Genomic DNA, 14,547 nt, shown 5'->3' with positions numbered 1-14,547 from the left:
GAAGCTAATGAAAGGTCAATTAACTTAAAGGGATCTAACAATAACCTGTTACATCCACAATGATTTGTAATGTAAATTTATGCTCAATTAGTTTATGAATCCACGTGAGATACAATTTTATGTCTTTCTATTACAGATGGTGAAATCCATCATTTTTTTATTGGCTTTTGTCACAAATTTGATCATTTCAAACTGACAGCTTAAAGAAAAGTCTCTAGAGAGTACCATATTATTACCATGTCACATGATTTTCAGTGCCTCTCCTAACTGCTGCCTTAGACCATGGCAAATGTGAAACAAGTGTAAAAGACTTATAACTAATAACTTATTATCTGGCATTTCTTGTGAATTAAATATATACATGGTTAGTTGTTGTCAGTCAGACAAATTAACTGAAATTATTTCTTAACTGTAGTACACTAAGGTAACACACACAGACAATTACCACAGATCAGATGATATGTGATAATTTGCTACTGCATGTTATGTATGCATGTGGCTAAACTAACATCCTTCACAACACGATATATTCTGCATGTTATAAAGAAGCCTTTTTCCCCCGTGTGTTAATTGTACTATTTCTTTCAATACTTTTTCCTTTAAAGCTAAACACACTATTACCTCCAACAGTACAATGTTCAGAGGGAAAGAAAAAAAAAAAATCATAGCTAACTGACTGTACAAATTCACCTTTAACTATATTCTGAATGCGCTAGGCACTTTCCACACACACACAGGAAGACAAAGCCCAATCTGTCCCAAAGAGCTTAGAGTCTAGGAAACCTCCTAAAAGTTACTTAAAGCAAGCTGGTCAAATTTTGTAATTTTAGGGTCTGGCATATTGGGATTCGCTAGAATAAAGGCAATGAATGTGTGTCCCTTGAGAAAGCCAGGAATCCTGTTAATCCAAATGTACAAAGTCACAGCATTAAGGCACAGGGGTATAGGCATACATAAACCATGCACAAAGTTTGAATATGTTATGTAACATAACTGCAACCATCATCATAGTGACTGGTGTGATTTTTTTCTCTTCATGTTTCACAAAGCATACAATTAAATACCCAAAGAGTTTCCATATGCCCGCTGTTGCAGCAGTTGACTTGTTTACAATGCCCTACCTAGGTCACAAGTGTATACAATAGGAAAAGAACAACGAACTGGCCAAACGGCTAGCCGTGACTGTGTTAAGGCACTCTAGGGTGTGTTTCAAGGGTACCGTAATACAAGCCTCCTCTTACTGAAGACTACAACAAACCCAAGACATGAACCAGCCGATCACTAGGATACATCCTGTCAGTTAATAGTGCACTGAATATTTTTATGTACATGTCATTCTGTTCTCTGTAGCAGAATGCAATCTTTGCTTTGAATCAGGAAACAAGATTTGTCTTTAGAAAACATTGTACAAGAGTCATAATTTCTTTGGCAGAGTCTGTTTAACGGGGAAGATATTTCTACTCCACTGTAGACAGTGCATAAGAGCTGTGGAAAACTACAACCTTTTGAATGCTTCCAGTGGGAGATAGAAATTCCCAGCAGAAACAGGGATGATGAAAAAACAGATTACTCACGATGACTGGGAAGCTTTCCTCCTCAACAAATAGTCCACAACATCTGGGTCAGTCTCTAATAGGCTAATAAGAACTTCATTTTGAAGGTCAGGGGAAACCTATGAAGACAACAAAAATACTCAATTGGAGACTAATAACTTTTACGTACATTCATTTTTGTATTATGCTGAAACTAAAAAATCAAGTACGGTTACATTTACAGAGAGTATATTAAAACAGATATTCAGACACTTCCACTTAAATCAGAACTTTCATGTAACAGATGCAGTAGGACTGAAGATTGCTTTGTACAAAGTCAAATGCTGATTACTGTTGAATATCCTATTAGTACCTAGTTGGGTATTATATCTGATAACAAGAGTGGGATTACTTATGTATTGCAATCTCAAAAGCCCCAGTTCAAGGTCCTCATCTTCTAACTCCATTCAAAAATCTAGGAACATTCATACATTTCCATTGTAAGCAACTGTACTTCTCTTGTTTTAGAAACAACATGACATGTAATTACAAAGGAAAGAGAATGTTTCTTCATATATTTCATGGCATTTGGCTTATCTATGTCCCTGTCATATAGAAATTTCATGATGACTGCTCTGACTCTGAAGTTCTTCGATTGTTTTATTTCAGTGACAGCTGCTAAAGGTCAACATTTTTCTTAATTAAGTCTTGCAAACGTAATGTTCAGATATCCATATGGCCAAATCCTGGGATTGAGAAGCATTTAAATTCTGCTTAGGGCCTATTGGAACTTGAGCAGTTCATGCATTTTCAGTCCATTGATAAATCTTCAGTGGCACTTATGTCACAGGAAAATGAGAGTTTCTATCCTTCTTATACCATTCTGCTACAGTTATATGTAGGAACTACCATAGCTATTCTGTACTTGGGAAATACAGTATGGATAGTTATAACCTATCTGCCTGTCTGATGTAAAATTGCTTAAATTGCAAAGTTAATCTGTTCACAACTCAGGTTAACAAGTAGGTCATGTTCGATCTCTAGCCACTCTGGACTTTGGATAGTAGCAAGACTCAGAGAGAAGTTGTGCCATCTTCCTCTGGAGTTTGCCTTTCTTATTTGCAAACTCCCTCTAGTGCATTTTATATGGAGACAAACCTTCAAAACACTTGATACCTTCAGCTGTTGAAGGATATAACATCTCCTGGGAAGGTGGCAGGAATGGCACTCCACAATCTGCCCAAGTAAACTTAGTGCTTCCAATTGCATTTTATAATGCAATCAATCTTTGAGAGAGTTTGTCCACATCACAGTCAAACATTTAGCTTGCCCATCACAACACTCAAACAGATGAAACCATCTGAGAAACCTGAGCTAATAGCTCAGGTTCACTCATGACGGATTGAGCTGGAGGCAAGACAATCTCAGCAAGGGGTCATCAATTGTGCAATCTGCTTCTGGATGTAATTTGTCAGAGCCTGTATCTTTTGACCTTCAGGTCGCACAGCAAGGGCCATTTATTCTTTCCGACATTTACTGGGAAATAGGAATAGAATTAGTAATAGATTCCTCAGAGGAATGCCTTGGTTTGGGAGGTATTTAGGGAATCACATTACAAAGAAGGCACATTACTTTGAAAAAGGAAATAATTTGTAAATAAATGAAGATATGCATCATTTACTTGAAATTGATCCAAAACATCTATGAAAAATTTGTGTGACTATGATTTTATTTCTTTTAAAAAAATATGTTTGACCTCTAAGCTGGAGAAATTTCTTACTGATGCCCATTGGTATTCTAGTCTTTAAATACATTATCTTCTTTTTATAGGAATACATTTTTGGCAACCTGGTGCCCTTGTCTGTTCAGATAGCCCTTCTTGTTGGCTATCTGAATAGCCAACTTGTCTGTTCAGATAGCCTTTCCATACAGTAGAATTCACTCCAGATAAAATCTGAAGGCAAAGCAGAATTCATGTCTTTCTGTATGTAGCTTACTATTTACCTTAGTATCAAGTTGCTATACTTGTAAGAATTTACTGACTTTGTCAGAAAAAAAATAGAAATATATTTTCAGTGATTTACAAGCAGCCTTTCATTTCATAAAAATAAAACTGAAAAAAGTTCTAATGCACTGAAAGAATGTACAAAACCCAAACTTAATACTTAATCAAGTTATAGGACTTTTATCTGAGTGAATGGGGGCACACCGATTTATGATCCTTTAACCGGATTTGTACCAATGGTCTCCTTTGTTAGTTGTTTGGTTTTGGGTTTCCTCCTGTGAAGCAACTTAAATCAATTTGGTTAACTAACTTGCAAGTGTAGAAATGATATGCATGTAAGTGTCAATTTAAATTTATAGAGAATTACTAAATGGGTATCTTCAGAAGATGGTACAGAGCTGAAATTATTATTATTGAAATAACTGCTTAACTGGCAATTATGTCTGAGTAAATGGATGAGAACTTCAAGTTCAGGGACAAGGGTAAGTACACATGGGAAAACAAGGCACTGCTGAAATAACAGTTTTTGCATCTGCTGATAACATAACTGCTCTGATGAGATGGCTTGGGGGGCTCTCAGATGTCCTTTACAGTCAGAGATATTCTGAGATTCTAAGGTTGGGCATCACAGCTACTGAGACACAGAAGGGTGAAGGAACCTTTGTAGTTTCTGCTTTGTGCCATCCCTGGCTACTGAGTTGGCGCAGAGAGGCTATGTGACTGCCTCCTCAGTGGGGAGGCCACAGAAGCCTCTAACAATAAAAATAAGAAATGTCAGACACTATGTCAGACTCTCTTTGCAGCAGAAATGGATTTGGGTACCGAACAATGTAAATATATGACTGAGCTGCTAAATGCATAACTTCTCTTCTTCACCCTCCATGCCCAGCCAAAGCCAATGAGTCAAAGTGTGGTTATGTTCAGTCTCTCTGAATCCAATTTCTGGGCATTGTTCAGAGACTAGCAATATGTACTTATGCATCCCTGAGACTCACTGAAATTGATAGGAATTGGATATTAAACTCCTTAGCATTACGGACTTAACAGCAAGGTCAGCATCTTCTATGCTGAATCCACATGTATATTAATGATGTCAATGGTAATTGCTTTAGGAATAAAAACAGATCTTGATAACCCCAAGTTGTTCTGAAAAACAGCATTTCACTGATAAGTCAGAGTCATTCTGATATTGTGGTCCGGGCTACGTAGCATGTGCTATACTCCTACGTTTTCTTTCACAAATGGTGCTTCAGTTTCAATGCTGAAGTCAACTGGAATTTTATAACTTCCCCATATACAAGAGTAACAGAAAAAAAAAAAAAAAAAAAAAAAGGCACAAAACCACCTTGGTATCAATATGCTATATGTTATAGCTGTAGCTGGGTTCTCAAGTCCAGATGTTTCTCCTTTTTTAAGTATCACAGATGTCAAGTATAAACAACACTCTGGTTTGGCTCCACTCCTGTGGGTTTGGAAGATGAACTGCTTGCTGCCTGATTTCAAATGATCAGAGTTCCAGTACAATGTAATGTACAAGTCTTTTCCTTTCCATGCATCAATTACCAAAGGATGCTCTGGGCTAATTATCTTAAGAATGCAAAAAGTCTCCCTGTGCTGCCTAAATTTTTCATGCTAACATGAAAAGTCGAAAGCAAACCCTCGTAGAAGTCTTATAACAAAAAACAACTATGAGCAATTTGACACAATCCTAAAAATCAAATATCACATGCAAGTCTAGACATTAGTCCATAAAACAGGCAGAACTTGCCAGGTTGTTTGTTAATGGCAATGGGAAGAGTAAAAGCACTCAGAAATGCTCATCTGTTAGGCACTTTTATAATTTCACATCAATGTATTTCAGCTTTCAGGAGATCATCTGAGACAGGTTTGCCTCTCTCACACATGCAGCTAGCCTTTTATTCTGAAAACTGGTTTTAATTTCCCTCCACAATCTGAAAAACTGCTCTAGAAAACAAAAAAAGAACTTCTCTTTTTTTTTTTTTTTTTTTTTTTTTCCATTACTGTATTTAATCTCCAGCTAAAAATGCAAGCATTGATGAGGTAAAGGAATAAATTTGTCAAAATGAAAGGAGACCATATGTAGGTTAGTCTAATCCTATGCCCCACCCTTTCCATATTGAAAGTCTGAACATGCACCTGAATTATGATGTGCTGAGATGTCACTGTGCTGTAAAGTGTTCTTAAGAGAAACAACTCTAAGTATGTTTCTAGTAATGCAAGTATTCTTATTCGAGTATTATTTTAACCTTGTTAGTGCCATCCACACTCTGGGCCAGCAGAACTGCTCAGGAGAGTGCAGTTCTGTCAGTTTATTTTTGTGCTGTGGAAGGAAAGTTAGCACCTCAAGTTTCCCTAAACTGGGGAGGGGGTTGAAGTGGTGGAGAGAAGAGAGAGTGAGAGAGAGGGTACCTCACTGTAACAAGAATAAAAATAAAGCAAAGGATGTAATGAAAGGCGACACAGTATTAAAGAAAAGATGAGAAAACCACCAAATCAATCTCAGGATAAGATCAATGAACGGGGTGTGTGATTGCTTTCTCATGCTTTTATCCCTATTGAAATCTGGTAGACACCTTCTCCTTACAGTACCATGTGTCCACTACTCCCATGTTCCCACAGTCCAGTCTTGTCCATCATCTCCCACCAATGTTGTATCTAGCACTGTGCTTTGCTGAAGCACCAAAGGAGGTCTCCAGAGTATTCCTCCTCTTGCGCTGGGAGCTAATCTCCTCAGTATATACAGTGCTGCTTAGTTTCAAGACACAACAAACAAAACTGTTTTCACCTTTCCAAGTCATCTGTTTTTGTTAAGATATTTATGTCTACTAAAGTGAAGACAGGGTAGTGCCCACCACTAGGTCTGACTGGGTTCCGGTATCTTGGAGTAGGGCTCTGCCTCAGGCACAAATCATGCAAAAACGACCCATGATTTCATAGACAGAAAAAGATAAGGTCAGAGAATGAACTGACCAGGTAACTGCTAGGCTTTACCAGCTTGCTTTAACTAAGCTGCATCTTCAGTAGGCAACAGTATGTAGGAATTATTTGGTCCAAGTCCAAGGTCACCATCCGTTCTTGCTTCAGCAAGAAAACAGAAGTACTCAGGAACAGCACACATTTATGCTTTCCTCCTGTTATCCCATTGACAAATAAAAAAGCTTTGTGTTTCCTCTCCATGTGACCAACAAGAAAGTCTTTGATAAGGGAAGTTATTCCTTAAATTAACCATGGATCTCTTATCCCTGCAGAAAAATTAGCCCCCTGACTTCTAAACTTGAGAGGTGAAAGGTCATTTTCCGTCTTGTCTTGAAAACTAATGAGCAATGATAATGTATTGTTTAGCACTCAATTGAATAACCTACTCCATCATTTCATTTCTACATACAGAGGAAGATATTTAAGGAAGAAAATATGCTTACTGATATAGGAACAGGTCCTGGAAAGATATATGTACAAATTTTCAGTATTATTGGTTGCTGCAAAGCATTTGCCTTGACAGAAGACTACTTTGTTTACCAATACTAGTTGAGCTTAATTGAACATTGTTTCCACGGTTTATTTAATCCTTGTCTATTTTAATACCAACCAGGTATTTCCTCGTTTAACTTACAAATGCCTAGAAGTCATAGGAAGAAACATCCACCTACCATAAAAAGGGCTTCGTAGTTTTCAATCATCTTTTGTACAACAGCTATGATAGCAGTACTCTCTTCAGCTCGAGCTGAACTCTGAACTGTGAATTCTTTGTCTGTAGATTTCTGCTTGTGCAACAGGTTAGGGCCAAAGATGGTAGCCAGGTTAAGTGATGTCATTTTATTCCCAGTAATCTAGAAAACAGAATAAAAAGGAGGTGAGGTCTCCCAGTGTCTAATGTATCCAGAGATTTATGTATATACACAACTACATGCACACAAAACATTTGACAGATGGTTCATTCATCAAAATCAAAAACAAGTGCTAGTCAAAAATGTAACCATTTTCAGAAATGTGGAAACATTTTGTTTGGACATCTCTGCAACAAGCACTGTGGATTTTCTGGACAAATTCTCAAACAGACTGGAGAAGAAGGTGAAAAGTGCTGCCTGCTTTAATTCCCTGGCAGGTCAGCAGTGGTGTACTTCATCTGAACTGGTGTACTTCATCTGAACTCAGAGATACCGCCTCCTACTTCACTTTTGTACCATGTTACTGTCTCTTAAGATCAAATACTGCCAGTTGTTAGCTTTTTCAATTAGAACTCATGATATGAAACAGATACAGTGAAGAAAAATCTACTTTTACAAGTTTCATTAGTTAAACAGTTTGGATACTTGAGAAACATGCTCATTATTTTTATTAATATTTTCCTGATTTTTTGCTTGTTTCTGAGAACACACTGAATATTTACTTTTTGGTGTTTTGGTTTTTTACTTTCTTCTGCACCAACAACTCCGTGCCTGAAGAAGCAAGAGCAACGTGGTTTTGGAGAAATTAGGCAGCTAGGAACAAGTATTGGACTAGACAGCAACTATATGAAAAATATGTTATAGAGGTTATTGAATCAAAATTTTCATTGTGAGATTTGTGAGTAAGACTACTTTTTTCCTGTTCCATTCATTTAACAGAGAAAAAAGCAGGGGTCATGTGCTTCTTCTCTGTGTCTCCACTTGGTTGCCATTCTGGGAATGCAGAAGATGATGCCAGCAGTTTGACTATATAAGACTGCAAGTGAATTTTGATAGCTGAACCAGTAAATCTTGAGGATTTTTTTACAGAACAAACAATATCATAGGAGTTATTTTTTTCAGCTATATCTGAAAAAAATAATTAAAAAAAGATCAGAATGAGGCACAAAAAGAGGCAGAAAATAGCATTTCAAGAAATTAGTGGGACAAAATTAATCCTTTCAAAGCAATATTTTATTATTTTTTTTATAACAGGGCATTTACTGAATATTCCAGTTGAATTTAGAACTGTCTACTCACTACACCTGTTGTTTTTTTTTTTAACAAAACAAAACAATTAAAGCTCAACTAAGTAGCTCAGAGCTGATAGTAAAAAATAAAAAATAATAATAAAAAAATCTTTTTATCACTACTTCATCTTGGAAAGACATCTGCACCAAGTAGGTGCATGGACAGTCATAACAAACATGTTAGCACTTTGTCCAGCATGACTGTGCTTAAACACCCCCTTATGGCACACCACCACGCACCCGAATGTTTTTTGAGTGACCTGTTTTTTAAATACTCAGAACAGTGATCCACCAAGGATGTGTGGGTATGTGGTGCCTTGACAGAGCCAGGGGCAGCCTCTGGCTGTGCCTGGATCTGCATGTGCAGACTGTCTATACAAACAGTGAGTCTTCCCTAAAGGGCAGTCTCGGGGCAGGGCATCCCTTAAAAAATGGTGTAAACATATGAACTGAAATTAGCTGGATGAGTCATTTTAATAAAGTTAGTCATCTGTCTTCATCTTTGTGAAAGAAAGGCTTTCGAAAGACAACGTGGAGGAGAGCCTGTGTGCTAGAGCTCACGCGTCTTCCTTCCAATTACTTTATTTTGCCCTGTATGCCTTTATTCAGTTAATTATTAATGAATAGCTTAAGTAATTATGAATAGAATACTCTATTGTCTATAAAAGATATCCAATTGTCTATAAAAGATATCCAATTGCATGTAAATATTCTTGATGCTTACAATACTGACAAGGTGACTTACGTAAATTTGCCTTGCCAAAATACCTGTAGCAGAGCTGATGTACTCTTAAGGGGAATGAAAATTCCTTTACTACAACTGTCTTGCCAAGCCCATTCTCTTAAGCAGCATCAGCCCTGCAATATCCTCTCGGGTACATTCTTCAACCAAGAGAGAACTCTTTGCTCTACCAGAGGGACCAAGACCTTAGTCAGCTTATACGCACTATGTTTTTAAGGGCAGTAAAACTTACAGGCTGCTCTTTTCCAATGTTTTTCATTATGGTGGTTTAGCGGTCTATCAGCTTATTGCTGAAGACAAAAATAACAGAATTTGAAGAGGATATAAAACTGAAAAAGGTCCTGAAGTCACATGTAGCACATTTGAAGTTAGGGCTTCAGGCAGAAATTCACCAAAACTCAAAGTGCCTATTCTTAAATACCAACCACGTCCAAAAAGCATCCAAAGAAGTCAGCAGTATTCCATTTGGAAGACTATTCTCCAGGTGTTTCAGCAGCATCTCAGAAGTAACCTCAGAACCTCTCTGCTATAGATCACAGGACAAGGAAGTCCCTTCCACAGAAGAACTGGTACAATTTTTTCAAGAAGTGACTGACTACATCTTTCTCATTCAAAGAAAACAGAGTTGCTGCCTTTTGCAGAGCAGCCCACTAGTTCAAGCATTTTCCTGGGAGAAAATGGGAAACCTGGATTTTCAGATCTTCTGTAGTGTGACTGTCTTAGATGCACGTGTCAATGCTCAGAAGTACACCTAAGCTATGCATCTATCAATAATCTTGTCACTGGGGTTGGGTGCAGTACAGTCTCTCCACTGAATTTGGTTCAGAATGCAACAGCACGGAGGCCAGAATGAGAACAGACAAAGATGGACCCTGACTCCGACGGGTGATTAGGTCTAACAGTTAGAAGGGCACCTGTCCTTTATTTTTTTATTCTTCACTACACAATTCACACAAGGAAACTAAGGGAAACAAGAATTTAACTATGTCCAAAGGTCATATAAGAAAGCCAAAGCAGAGAATGAAAAAAGAATGAAAAACCACACTCTTGAATGCCTGACACTTTTCTGTGCAGAGGAGGGCTGTATTTTTTCCACAGAATGTAACAGGAATAAACAAAGGTGGAAAAATGATGGACAACATTAAATATTCTTAATAACAAGGATGTTGTGCATCTCCCAAAGAAAGTGCTAGATGCTTTACTGATTAAGTCATATAAAAATTAAACTCACACAGCCCTGAGAACATAGTAAAAAGCTAAATATCAAATGTGTGGCAAGAATAAAAAATCTCCCCCATCTTTCAGGGGTATGTCATGTGGTTATTTAACAGCCTTAAAAATCTATTTTCATACCATTAATTAAGCAAAGTCAAAAGACACAAGTGATTGGAACTTACCTCTTGGCCGTCTTTGTCTGTGGTGTCTTCTGCGTGGCCAGCCACTGTGGAGAGGAACTGCAGCAGTCGGTGTAGGGTATCGCAGTTACAGGGAGGTAGGAGATAAATGAGAAGCTGTAAGGTGCTTAGCTGTTCATCTGGCTCTAATACTAAGAGGGGAAAAAATACATTCTAAGAAAAGTACTCCAACTAATCTAAAATCAGAACAAATATATTATTCCCAGCCCAAAGGAAGGCATAAGAATAGCTTTGTTTAATTATAATTTTCCTTGTAACATCAGAAGAAAAAGAGAAAACACTTCAAGGAAATACCAAAAGCATAACAATATTCTTATGGGATTATTGCTTTGATTGATCCACATTTTGCTTATAGTTTCATAGATTCTTCTCCCAGGCTATGAGAGCAAAATCCATGCTGCGTACTCCATCACTGTCAGTGAACACAAAAATTCTGTGTAATTTTCTACTTATTACATTGATTTTGGTACAGTTATGGGTTTACAGGGCACCCTTTGGAAGCATTCCAGTAAAGTTTATGCTTTGGCCATTATAAATGGGTTTTCTTACAATTTCACATCTTACAAAGTGTCTGGGAAACTAGAAAAGCACATAGAAATGTCAAGGGCATTCTACACTTAAACCACCTAAAATGCAATGGTAGCCAGAGACAAAGGTGAGATAAAGGCAGGATCTCAGACGTGAAGGTAGAAAGAAGCTGAAGAACATGCCAAGCAGCAGTTCAAGACTGAATGGTCTAACTTTACATTTTCCCAACTCTTTGAGAGACTGGACCCAGGTTTTAGCATAAGCCAACACATTTGGGACTATTTAATACAATGGCTCTGAGAGCCATTAACTACCAAGAAACTTGAACTTTTCAAGGTAGGCTTTTGAAGACAGACCATAATTTTGATTAGTGAATAGCTACAAAAACTAAAAGCATTAACAGTGCTGAGCAGAGATACCAGGAACATGAATTCTATCATATATACCAATGTAAAAATAGTTATTAATAGATATAAGTGAAATCTCTGTTCTAGTTCTCTGGACTAATACAGTATGAAAACCAAGGGAAGTCATCAGCAAATTATATATATAAATATATATAAATATTTGGAGCAAATCAAGACTACAGTATGAAATGCACAGAAAACAGAACACAGTTAGTAGAGATTACAGAATTTAAACAATCTTATCAAAAATCAGTAAATCAAAATGCTGCAGAGCTCACAGAGTGTGTTGATGAAAGGTGTATAAAGTTCTCTAGTGAGAAGTGGGTCAGGCATGTCACGCAGAAATTCCTTTAATAAAGCAGCAACATCATGAATGCTGTGCTCTTCGTCCAGCACAACATCTATGCCTCGGTCAAACTCTTCACGTAACTGAAAAAAATCATGACACAAAATCTTAGTCACTTAACTAGCATATTCCAGCATAGAAGATTTTTTAAGATGTGATCATTTTCACTTTCCAGATTGTAGAACTGTTTTTTGATAAGGTTGAATATATAATTCACTTCTAAGTGATCATTATTAGGGAGATAACAAACACCAAGCTAATACCATTAAGAGGTATTGCTATTTTCTTTGAGCTACAGTCCCCAGCAAAAAAATTGTGTAAGTCAAAGGCATCAAACTTTCCAGAAGCAGAAGAAATCCCTCTCAAACATCCAATATGCCTTTCAAAAATATAGAAGCCTGGCTTTCTGAAGAGACTTCCCACCACCCAGAGCAGAATTCTTTCTTCAGGTTGAGAGCTCCATCCTTTACCCTTTTGTTCTTTTTGAAAATAGTCAAGACGATTTAAAACTATTTGCTGGGAATACTTCATATCTTTGCTAATACTATGAGGTGTCATAATATATCCTTTCAGGGAATAATTATAAATCTTATTAAACACAAGGAAATTTGAGACAACAGCTTGCCTTACCAGGATTATTCAATGTACTTCAAAAAGGAAGAGGATAAATCACAAGCAAACTATGTGTGTGGTAATCTGAGGCAAATCTTGATTACAGGCAAATCTATGTTGCGTGTCTGTAGAGTAGGTAGAGAAGGTAGAAAATCCCCATATTTTCTACATAATTTGTGCCATCATAATGAGCCTGAAAGGCATTCTATAAAATTAGAGCCTCCTTTCTAATTTATTAAGGTTATTATAGTTATTAAATTAGTCTTTATTAATAATGAATAATTATGGTATGAAGACCAGAATTTTTTCTTTATTCATCATTATGTTTTTCCCCACTGTTTTGTAGCCAAATGTTTTCCAGTACTGACTTGGGGATTTAATTCTCCTATCACGTCTGCTCTTCAGACTGATGGCAAACATGGAACATCACTGTGGAGCACCACAAATTACTTCTATCCAGAAGATTATCCCCACAAATACTGCCCCAAGGCAACTGAGGAAACAGATTAGCACTGCATCAAGAATTTGGACTTCCCAAATAGCTGTCTGAATCACAAATTGCTAGTATAGCCTTGAACATAGAGCACTTCTGGTCCATTATCTTTAGAGACCTAAACGGGTTGTGCTAATTAATTAGCACAATATCAAATAATCATTGGTGGAACATTGTCACACTTCAGGCCCAGGTATCACAATGGTTAAAAAGCAGTACATTTTCATGTCAACCTTAGGTCTCTCAGACTTCCTTCACAGTGAATATTTGCAGACTTTTGGAAAGTACATCCAGTGAACTACTGTATCCACTGGACACTGAGACATGAGAACTGGGGACATCCCTGCTGGGGACGGGACAGGAAAGCACAGCTCCAGCCATGCTGCTCTTCAGCCTTGGGGCTGCTTCACCAGCAGAGCTGTCCTCCAGGCATCCAGGCTAGTGTAGAGGCCTGCCCTCCCTAAGCTCAGCTGTTATGCTCTGCTCATGCAAGTGTATGGTTTCTGGGCACAAGCTAGTACCTGGCAACCGGGTGTACCAGACTTTGATTCAGCACCAGCTCAGGAGCCTCGGTCCTGCACCCCACTGAATGTGAAAAAGCTCTAAGGTGGTTTGTAATAGACACGTTTGTTCTAGATTTTCCCTTCCTGCTCACCAATAAAAAAACCTGCTGGCACATGCACTCATTTATTTATGTATTTATGGCAACAGACTACTGTCGAAATAGGACATTTTCTAACTGGGGGAGGAAGGGAAATGAAACTGTGCCTGCTTTCTGTACAAGAAAAACTAATGAACAGCTGCAAAAGCACACCAAAATCTGAGTATTGGGTTTGGCTTTCCATGGTTCAGAAAATGAATGGAATTTTAATTGAATCCAGACTTTCCCATGTGTTCATGTTGACAGCATTTATTATTGTAGCTGCAAAGGCCAAGCTGATGCATCCATGTTGTTTAATAAAATAAATTAGTTCATCTAATTCAATAAATTAGTCCCTGTAATAGAATACATAAATACCCAAATCTCTTGGTTTCCTTAGCTTTTGAAAACAGAGTAAAAGAAAAACTGGTGAAAGTAAGTTATGTTTGAAGTAAGGCTTAGGTTACAAGCAAATAATATAAGCTCCCTGCTTTCTCCCAGAGGCATGATGCAATTGTACTCATCCCCGAATAATAAATGTTTTGACATCAATGCTTGTAATGCAAATTAGAGGCAACTTACTTTTCAATACTTTTTCTAGTTCAGTGTTGATCTAACAACTGTTTCTGCAGACCGTGTTTTCAACTTTGTGGTATATTAAGCCACACAGCAATATTAACTGGTAGAGAGTAAGCTACTAATCAGCAGGTTATACTGTTCTGCCAGCCACAGTCAAGACAGATCATCTATTCATCATAACTCTCCAAAGAAAGCCAATCATTATGTCGTATATTTTTTCATCACAGAACTATTATTCCTGGGATCAGATGCAGCCAAACTTTCTTTTGCTCT

At 37.5% G+C, this 14,547-nt stretch overlaps 1 protein-coding gene across 8 annotated transcripts in view; it reads right to left on the bottom strand.

Annotated features, from left to right (window-relative positions):
* ARHGAP6 (Rho GTPase activating protein 6) overlaps positions 1-14,547 on the bottom strand; it is a 317,893-nt gene that overhangs the window by 11,328 nt on the left and 292,018 nt on the right. For all 8 annotated transcript variants that reach the window (XM_035340824.1, XM_035340749.1, XM_035340979.1 and 5 more), the window contains 4 exons: positions 11,883-12,033; positions 10,652-10,800; positions 7,206-7,385; positions 1,575-1,672 (listed from right to left, as the gene is read on the bottom strand). In XM_035340824.1, the coding sequence (XP_035196715.1) occupies positions 1,575-1,672; positions 7,206-7,385; positions 10,652-10,800; positions 11,883-12,033 (578 nt within the window). The remainder of the gene's footprint in view (positions 1-1,574; positions 1,673-7,205; positions 7,386-10,651; positions 10,801-11,882; positions 12,034-14,547) is intronic.

This window comes from Oxyura jamaicensis, chromosome 1 (assembly GCF_011077185.1).
Source record: "Oxyura jamaicensis isolate SHBP4307 breed ruddy duck chromosome 1, BPBGC_Ojam_1.0, whole genome shotgun sequence".
In the NCBI taxonomy this organism is placed as follows: Eukaryota; Metazoa; Chordata; class Aves; order Anseriformes; family Anatidae; genus Oxyura; species Oxyura jamaicensis.
The sequence above is the reverse complement of the archived record's forward strand: the minus strand, read 5'-3'. Positions and strand labels throughout refer to the sequence as shown.